The sequence below is a fragment of the Haliotis asinina genome, chromosome 6 (assembly GCF_037392515.1).
Source record: "Haliotis asinina isolate JCU_RB_2024 chromosome 6, JCU_Hal_asi_v2, whole genome shotgun sequence".
Classification (NCBI taxonomy): Eukaryota; Metazoa; Mollusca; class Gastropoda; order Lepetellida; family Haliotidae; genus Haliotis; species Haliotis asinina.
The window spans coordinates 48,099,925-48,110,660 of record NC_090285.1 but is presented as its reverse complement, the minus strand read 5'-3'; the positions used below and the strand labels follow the sequence as shown (position 1 = coordinate 48,110,660).

Sequence of the window (10,736 nt, the reverse complement as noted above, 5' to 3'; positions counted from 1 at the left end):
ATAGCTGGAATATTGCTGAATGCGACGTAAAAGTAAACTCACTCACTCACTCAAAAATTGCGCTGCTCTGACATCTTTCGTTTCGTTTGTTGTTTATCGCCGCATAATATTCCTCAACATGACGGGGTTTTGAAATAATCGAATCTAGGCCGGAGTTTCCAGTGATCAACAGCATGAGCATCAATCTACGCATCAACGTAATCAACGAGCCTGACCACCCGATCAGATTAGTCGCCTCTTACGGCAAACATGGGTCGCTGAAGACCAATTCTTAGCCAGGTCTTCAGGGGTTTGAGTGAGTTGTAAGTGACGATAAGCTCAACGCACGCCAACAGAAAGCTCGTATTTAAAGATGATTCTAATGACTCTGAAAGAACATATTCATAGTGTCACATTAAGGAGGAATGTGTCCGTTTGATATTACGAAACATGTGAGTGAGTTTAGTTTTTAAGCCACTTTTAGCAATATCCCCTCAGTATCACGGCGGGGGACACCAGAAAATGGGCTTCACACATTGTACCCATGTGGGGAATCGAACCCGGGTCTTCGGTGTGACGAGCGAACGCTTTAACCACTAGGCTACCCCACCGCCCGCTTATTACGAAACGAAACACAGGAACCTGGATACAGTTAGTATTATGATGAAAAAAATAACAAGTGTGTCGAGTTGTCAGTACCCGACGGAATATTGAACTTTAGTTTTTGTTTAACACTGCACTCAGCAATATTCCAGCTATATGGCTACAGTCTGTAAATAATCGACCAGACAGTCCAAAGATCAATAGCAGGAGCATCGATCTAGATCTGAATCTGACCACCGAGTCCCGTTAGTCGCCTCTTACAACAAACATGGGTTGTTGAAGACCAATTCTAACCCGGATCTTCTCGGGCCACAGAAATCTAATAAAACTTGTAAACAAATAAAATATAAGTAAACAAGATTCGAATACTTGTGATATGAAATGTATTTGCACAGAGGATATTACTATGATAAAATATATGTATGAATATCACAACAGTCAAGTATGCATATTATCGGACATGTTCTCCATTATTGTACGGAATCTGCCCGAGCTCCTACCTTATGACCATACTAACTATACACATTAACAAATATCACATGATAACATAAACACACAATGGATTCTTCACAACAGTTTGATGTCTGATTTGAACTCATACGTTGCCCGGGCATTTGTGGCAGACAGGTTTGATGTAATCGTCAGAGTCCGGAGGAAGAATATCGATGTAACTGTGTCGCACGGTGCTGTCTGTTGGGGACGCCTGTCCCAGCGCTCCAGGAACCACTTGTGCATACACGTGTGGTCTGCTGATCTGTCTGTCCGTTTGAAACCTGTTGTATACATGTGCCTCATCCTGTTGACTTTTCATCGTCTTCATTTGCAGCAACCTACAATACCAACACAACTTTCGTTAGAAAAGGGACAATTATGAGAATATTTACCGTAACCTGCGTCCTTAACGAATTTAAAGGACACGCCCGATAAACAAATAAATATAACAATGGTCAACTGTTTGTGTCATAACCTCCACACACTAGTCAGTTGTCATCTGAAAGCTGATACAGCTAACTATTTGGTTGGTCCCTGTCGTGTCGGATATAACGAGTTATTTGGTTGGTCACTGCCACCAGCAATACATGGATCGAAACCCGTATATCAAACTACGGTAATAACAGGCTAAAATCACAATATTCGGATAAAACGTTTCAGTTGATAGCATTTCATGGACTATACCAAACTGAAACATTCTGTTATCATTCTGTTATGACTTTGTCATAAAAAAATAACAGTCAACTGACAACATCGCATCGACAAACATTCATTAGTCAGTGATGCCAATGGTCAGTGGACTGGCTTTCAAGACCAGGCAAGGCGTGGTGACACATTAATATGCAAGGGTACGAAAGTCAAAAAAATTTCAATCAGACCACAGGGTTGGCCAGATGTAAAATTTGCCAGCCCTGACCAAAACATACCTGACCACAAAAATTACGAATTTACTTAGTATAATTAAATCAAAACTTGTAAAATATTTTCAAAAATAACGCCAGTGCAAGAAACGAAATAACTGGTTATTTAAGATCTGTTAGTGAATTAATTCTGATTTATTATATATGATGAATATATTCATATAAATGTCGAAATTTTAACCACACCGTTGCGCAGGTGAACTTGAGAATTTGGAAGTCCGTGTTGAAAATAGCCTGCCCCATGCGGCAGGAATTTCGAACGCTGATTATGCTTACTATCATTATTACCTATCGAGCATAAAGGTGTCCCCCGCTTGATATTGCCGGAACATCGCTAAAAGTGGCGTAAAAACACACTCACATCCTGTGACGTGATAATCATCGTTAATGGTGACAAGTACATAGTCAGCAACATCTGTCACTGATCCAAGCACAGATTGAGTTTCGTGAGTGAGTGAGTTTAGTTTTACGCCGCACTCAGCAATATTCCAGCTATATGGCGGCGGTCTGTAAATAATCGAGTCTGGACCAGACAATCCAGTGATCAACAACACGAGCATCGATCTGCACAATTGGGAACTGATGGCATGTGTCAACCACGTCAGCGAGCCTGACCACCCGATCCCGTTAGTCGCCTCTTACGACAAGCATAGTCGCCTTTTATGGCAAGCATGGGTTGCTGAAGGCCTATTCTACTTCGGGACCTTCACGGGTCAGCTTCAGTTTCAGCCAAGAAACCTTAGCGAATAGAAGTCTACATGAAAACACTGAAATGTAGCGAAATATCAAAGCCAACTATTGTCGGTACTCTGTCAGTCAGGGCCGACCAACCAAAGATGTTATCATGCTAAATACAGCTGGAATATTGCTGAGTGCGGGGTTACAAACTAACAACCAACCAAAGTTCTTATCATCATACGCACACACATACCTGAGTCTGATGAGTAGAGCTTGATTTCCAGCAAACCCCAAACAGAGTACCACAACAATGGCTGCTAACAGGTACGTTATGACTGAATATGAAAAACGTAAAAAATTAATGTTCATAAAAAAACGTTATTTAAAGCACCGTTTTACCATTGATTTCCTATTTATAACATTGAATCTTTATTTATGATATTGATATTTAATCTTACAAATCTTTATCCATTCATGTTATTTATATGTCAAAGTTTTGATATTTATTTGTGAAGCAGAAATACACCTCGTTTGCTGGTGGGTTTGTCAATACAGCAATATTCCACCTATATGGAGGCGATCTTTATAAAATTGAGTCTGGACCAAACAATTTAGTCATGAGCATCGTGAGCACTGATCTGTGCAATTGAGATACGTACGATAACATACGTCAACAGAGTCAGCGCGCCTGTCCACCCGATCCCGTTACTCGCCTCTTAGGACAAGCATGGGTTGCTGAAGACCAGTTCTAACACAGATCTCCACCGGTCGAAATATATCAACAAACACGACTGTCCTCGAGAAACTTACTGTTGAGGATCTCACACACATCCCTGAAACCCGGCTCTTCAGTGTTGGATGGGTAGGGAGACTTTGTTGTGATGTAGCCTCTGGTGTCCGAAACGTGAAGGACAAGAATAAGACAGGACGATAGGACTGCAGACACAAACATCTTCATCGCTGTTCTCTGAAACTACTAAGTCTCGGGGATAGTTCTTTCCGTGCGCAACGAGGGACTGTGTTCTAATATAGCCGATTCTCGACTCCTCTCCTTATGAACGATGGCCGGAAGTCCACGGGGTTTTAATACTTAAGTGACTTAATCTTATTGTGTGACCATGGCAACAGTAAAACGTGATTCATGCATCCGCTTTAATGAGAACCCCATCACTGGCCTTACCACAGATGGAATTCGTGACGTGATGCCGTAATGACCTGTATAATTAATTAGTTTATGCCCCATTTAATTCTGGAGTCAGACGTCTACTTGTGTTTTGTTTGTTTGTTTGTTTGTTTGATGTTTAACTCAGCAGTTTTCTAGCTTAATGGCAGCGGTCTATAAATAATCGAGTCTGAACTAGCCAATCCAGTGATCAACAGCACGAGCATCGACCTGCGAAATTGGTAATTGTACTTCGTCTCTTTGCGAGTGTTAAAATATACTTTTAGGATGACCTCCGACTCGAAATGTTTCACAGTACGATACATCATCTCGCATTTCAAATCGGGGTTACGTCACCTCAAACTTTAGATGTTTTTCTTCTAAAACCTTGGAAAGACACAGGGGCCTATGGTTGTAGAAGTAGAAAGAAAAACTAAACATTAACTTCATCAATAATGAATCAACATAGACCTTCTATTACCTGTTCCATTCATATTTGGTAGAAAAGAACGGAATAAATTTCCCCTTCCGTTAGTATCATGCGTAGCAAAGGAGTCCCAATATTTATAAGGACCAATGACTGATGGCCTATTGAAAAGTGACCTGTGAAATTCCGGGCGAGAATTGACCTTCAGTGGCCCATGCTTGAGGTAAGAGGCGACGAACGGGATCGGGATCGCTGACTTGGTTGACACATGTGATGTCATCATATACTAGTTCCGTAGATCGATGTTCGTGCTGTTGATCACTGGATTTTTTCATCTAGACATGATTATTTGCAGACCGCCACCTTACAGTCAGAATATTGCTGAGTGCGGCATATAACTAAACTCGCTCACTCTGTATTGAAAACTTCATCCTAATAAATTACCGCTTACAGCATTGTGTATTTAAGGATGTGTATCGATGCCCGTCCGTTACATTATATGCCGTTGCCCTCTAGGTAAATATGGTCTTCTTCGACCCGTACCCAAAACAGGTATTCTCACGTACCTGTCTAAGTAAACTTATCTTCAGTACTTTTCGTTACACTCCACCACTGAGTCTAACAAAACCTTATGGGAGGTTACGTCAGGTAACCTTTGAGATTGACCAATCAGAACACAGCTTACCAAATCGCGAAAGTGCACATTCGCACATCCCTTATGAACTTTTTATCTAGAAAAAGTTCGTACCCGAACGATTCCGAATGCTATTTAGCATGCGATCGCTGCCGGGTGATGCACACGGCGTACGTACTGCCATGACAACGGTGAGTAAACAGTCACTGAAAATAGTGTTTTGGACAATATTCAAGGATGTTATCTTGCGGAATTATTAGCTAATGGTAACCATGTCAACAGAAACCTCAAAGCGTATATGCTACAGGTCAAATAACTGTGTTATATGCAGATTTTTGTTTGTGAAGAGATCTGTGTCAGTGACCTTAGTAGTAGCCATTGTCTGATTGGTTAAATCTATATAACCGTCTCCAGTTTGATAGAACGGAAATTGGTCGCTCAAAGGTTACCTGACACGACCCTCTATTAGGGTTTGTTAGACTCAGTGGTGTAGTGTAACGAAATACACTGAGACGAAGTTTACTTAGACTGTCCCACGTACACGTGCAAGTGCAGTCTGTTTCTTCGTGGCAGGGTACCTGTCTACCTGTCTCCTAAGGGTAATCTTACTTTTAATCCGCTAATAGCTATATTCCAACATATTCGATATTCCAAGGCGGGGATTTGGGCTTTACATATTGTACCCATGTCAGGAATCGAACCCGGGCCTTCAAAAGCGAGCAAACGCATTAACCACTAGACTATGGCACCGCCCCTCCCGCTTTATGGGAGTGACGATAATGTACCATATTTCTGACAATAATCCAACAGATATATCTGCTGCTCCTCCTTTAAGGGTAAATTTGATATACACTAGGCTAATAAAGAAACAGCATACAAAAATTTAAATCTAAATTTATGAAACCTGTGTAGACACATAGGGATATAAACTCAGAGATACGTAACATGTATCCAACATGCATGCACGTGCCACGTTCCGTGACGTCAGTGGTTACGTCCTTGAGAGGTGCAATACGTTGTTGCACGTGCATTCCGGGAAAGAGAAACAGAGCAAATGAATGCCACACAAAACTGTCACTTTGGAAAGCTCAATCCCTGCCCTTGAGATCGTTAAAAAAATTAAACGGCTATTAAAACGCATAGCATACCAAGGCTAACGTCTGCACAATGTCATGAGGCCATTGGGATAGTCCGTAGGCGACAAGTGGCTGCACATTTCCACTGCCACCGGAACACCATTTCTGCACTGGTGAGACGCTACCAGAACGCAAATGACGTCATCGATAGGCCACGTTCTGGGCGTTCACGTGTAACAACGCCAAGAAAGGACAGATGGATAAGGATGACCCATCTTCTCGACAGGTTTCAGCTTGCAGTGATGACGGTCCGGACCATCCCAGGACTTCGCCGTATTCACCACAACACAGTTCGACAACGTTTACATCATCACCCGATCAGACCACGACGTCCTGCCATACGACCTATCCTGACACTACGTCATTGACAAGCTCTTCGAATGTGGTGTCGAACTCATGTCTTCAGACCCTTTCTTTGGTAAAGAAATGTTGTCTTTACAGATGAGTCCAGGTTTAACATTTCTCTTAGTGCTGGACGTCAGTGTGCCCATATCGACGCGTGGGAGAACGGTTATGCACAGGCCTGTGCCTTGGACAGGAATCGCTTTGGTAGTGGTTCCGTGATGATTGGGGGGGGGGGGGGGGGGGGGGGGGTAACAGCACGCCAAAGAACCCCTTTAGTGATTGTTCAGGACAACTTTACCAACGTGGGCTACAGGGATCAGATTAATCGACCTGTGGACGTCATGGAGCTAGGTTAACAGTCCAACACGACAATGCCCGCCCTCATACGGCAAGCGTTGCTATGAATTTCTTCCAGCACACCAACGTTGACTTACTGCTATTGAAATTCTCCAGATTTGTTATGATCTCATGATCCCTCCATTCAAGTCTATATGTGCCTTTGACCTTTGACATTGTTATTGTACTTATCAACTGGGATAATATTTCAACAACACAGTTTTTTTAATGTGGCCAGTACACACACACACGCACACACACACACACACACGCGCGCGCGCGTGAGTGTGTGTCGGTGTATGTCTGTGTGTATGTGTGTGTATTAAAGCTCTGTTGTCTTTCGCTGGCATTGAGTGACTTAGTGAGTGAGTTTAGTTTTACGCCGCTTTTAGCAGTATTCCAGCAATATCATAGCGGAGCTCACCAAACATTGGGATTCACACTTTATACCTATCTAATCTGGGTTTCGGCCTGGCGACCGGACGCCTTAACCACAGCCCCACTGGCATTTAGAAGTCGATGTGACGACAGACCACACACACAGTCACTCATGATAGCCTTAAACTTTCAAGACTCATGCACTTGGAGAGCAAATATAGCTCCGGGTAAAACCTCACTGGCTTCCTAGTGCGTCATTTCTATTCCTTCATCGAAAATGAAATAAACCGCCTTCATTATTGAGTAAGATCATGTCCGTTTCGCGACGGGTCCGTGAACTAATAGTCATATGTGTCAGCTACACAACCATGTACATTTATACGACGTACATCCGCAAATTTGATATTTAATGACACCATCTGTGTAGTACTCCCTTCCTGTTCATCTCACTAATTCATTTACTTTCCGCCAAGTGCATGTGTACCGAATGTCTCCCCCATATTTCAAGTCATCCATAGGTGGTTAGCCATGAGCTTAAAGCGTTCGCTTGTCACGTCGAAGACCCAGGTTTGATTCACGCATGGATACAATGTGTGAAGTCCAATTCTGGTGTCACCCGCTGTGATATTGCTGGAATGTTGCTGAAAGCGACTTTGATTAATACTAAACTCATTGACTCCAGCTGTCCTGGGCAATGTTTTTCGAAGCTCTCAGGGCCCCCTAAGATAGTCGTAAATACCATACATTAATAACAAGACAGCTTCGAAAATCTAGACACTGGGGCGGTAGGGTGATTTCAACCCGTTTCGTCTAATTCTTAGGCTCTCACTATACCTGGATTGTCTCACCACGCATGAGCGATTTCTCGATGGGTCAGTGTGAGCCATGGAGCCACTGAACCGTAAAATATGTTTGGGAGAGGCTATTGGCGATAACTCACTCAATTTGTGCAACTAATTGTATTATAAGTAAAAATATATGGATTTGATATTCATATTTCTGAATGTCATATGTTTGTGATATGCAAATAAGTGCAGTAAAATAATAAGTAATAAAAGTATACCATGAAATACATTTTTATCGTTTTTAATTTTGTGGTTACATCCTTGTTAAGTTTGAAATGGATTGGTCCATATGCCCACTTCGTCTAGCATGTAAAGTCACTCATCTCTGACTATACCTGGGCCGTCTAATTGCTTCTGTTTGCCTGCTTTAAAAATTAGACGAAACGGGTTGATACCCGTAGGGTAATTTCGGGCTTAAAGGGACTCTGACGCGGAGCGAATAACGTTTCTCACCAACGGTCTAATTACGAAACCAAGCAGCAAATTGGTCAGCACCCGCTCCCTCGACCGTGACGGACAAAGGGACTGGGCTCCTGTCCACATTAGCAGGATCTCTTCACCCTAAAAAGTGAGGAGGCAGGATGCCACATGCCGTTATTTAGAAATATCCATGGTATTCCTTGTCTGATTGTAACAAAATATCCTAGCAGTGTATTTTTTTTCTGATGCCTGGATGGTATAGTGACTGGTCCAATTTGATCCTATTTCTGTGTTTTTTACCTCGATATTTAATCATGTCATGTGAAAATATGATGTCTACATACACGTAGCAAGCCATTTGTTTCATATACGTCCAAAAGATTGCAAAGCTTTATATTTAGATAGTTTTGAGGGTTGGCCCAGCTGTCATAGCAAACATCATACGTAAAGTTTGGTAGTCAGGGATGAGTGACTTTGCATGCTAGACGAAGTGGGCATATGAACCAATCCATTTCAAACCTAACAAGGATGTAACCACAAAATTAAAAACGATAAAAATGTATTTCATGGTATACTTTTATTACTTATTATTTTACTGCACTTATTTGCATATCACAAACATATGACATATGGATTGTTTGGTCCAAACTCCAGGGATAAACCTGGCTCAGAAAAGATATGAGATGGAATCTCTTATGGAACCCAAGACATGTGCTTTTTCAAATCTTATGAGATTTAACTGTTCATGATCGTTCAGAAAAAAAAGAAATAGACAAACAGGACACTGTCATAATCAATTTCAAGTCGACCAATCATGAATTGCAATGAATTAAAACTATGTAGATCTACTAGCATATATCGTTCACCACTGGTGTCTGTTTTCTTGTTGCCATCAATTTAAGGTCAACGATTTCGGTTGTTTCTTTACTTTCATCTGTAGTCTTTAAAAATTAAAAAAAAATGATATGGAATGAGATGGTTTCGTTAGCAGACGCTTTTTGGCATGATGTTACAGAACACAACTTCCGACACTCAGTGCAGCGTCGTGCAGTGCATAAACAACACTGTACTGAGAGTTTTCCATACTCCTTGCAGCGCAGCTTGTTTTGTACAGCACTGTGTAACGATGTAGAAAGCAACGGTAATATCTTTGACAGGACAAAGTAACGGCAAGACCTTTCCCAGTAAAATAGATTTAAACACTTTATCATTTCCACCCATACATGTCAGCAGGGTGCGATTTCAAATCGGTGGAGATAAATTTGAGAACGATTTTATTGCAATTGATGCAGCCCAAGTTAAAAACAGAAACTACATACTCCATTTATCCTGTACGTTGCAAATAGGGAGATTTAACAGTACTGCTACTATACCAGCTTGAATGGAAGATCTACGTCTTCCTTTGTGTTAATCATTCATGGTGGTATCAATTAAATAGACAAACGCTTGTTGTTATTTCACATGTCATATTAGAAGATTAATACAGCGTTAGTCACGTAAAACTAATGCATATACCTTGGGAGGGTGTGGTTAATATCTACGTTCATTCGGGTACGTTAATTAGGAGATAAACATCATGTGTTGGCCAATTTCCGGGTGTTATTGAGTATTTGAAGCACGGGAATGCATTTGGAACCGACGGTGTGAGCCGGAGGTTTCAAATGAAATATTCCCGTGCTTCAAATACTCAATAACACCCGGAAATTGGCCAACACATGATGTTTATCGACATTGTATACACAAAAGTAAACCAAAGCACTCGTTTACATCGAATACGGACACAGCAGTGAAGTGTCATCAGCTGGCCGTTTCAGCTGGTTCCCATGGTAGCGTCTGGAGTTGCTCATTTGTGACGTCATTCTAACTTTACGTCACAATATGATTTGAATGACGTCACCACTGTTGATGACACAACAAAACAATTGTTTACGTGTCAATACGCAGTGAATAGTCTTTCAGTTTCCGGGAATCTAATACCATTTAATCATGTTTTTCAACCAATCAGATTACAGAACACAGTAACTTTTGGTTTACAATTAAACATATGATACGGTACTGATAAGGTCAATCTCACCAAAGAAAATTTGACGGGATAGATGTATGTATATATATATGGTCTGTGATGTATGATATCGACAGGTTGCTGGGATACATCGGATACATCGGGTATGGTTCATTGTAAACAAGCTTGGTGAGATGCATATACATTTTATACACACCTATATTTATCAACATAATATGCCCTTTCCTACGTGTTCCCAACTATAGTACGGCAACAATTGTCCAATCAAATATCGAGTTATGAATAACCACCAATGAAATCTGAGTGGCTAAAATGTATATTTAGAAAGAAGGGAGCTAATTCATAAACAGGAAGTATG

At 41.4% G+C, this 10,736-nt stretch overlaps 1 protein-coding gene across 1 annotated transcript; it reads right to left on the bottom strand.

Moving 5' to 3' along the window:
• Nucleotides 1-948: 948 nt before the first annotated feature.
• LOC137288118 (uncharacterized) lies at nt 949-3,728 on the bottom strand. Its single transcript, XM_067820515.1, has 3 exons — nt 3,483-3,728; nt 2,926-3,007; nt 949-1,412 (listed from the first exon to the last, which is right to left on the bottom strand). The coding sequence occupies exons 1-3, from the start codon at nt 3,628-3,630 to the stop codon at nt 1,178-1,180; spliced, it is 465 nt and encodes a 154-aa protein (XP_067676616.1). The 5' UTR covers nt 3,631-3,728; the 3' UTR covers nt 949-1,177.
• Between the last annotated feature and the right edge of the window lie 7,008 nt (nt 3,729-10,736).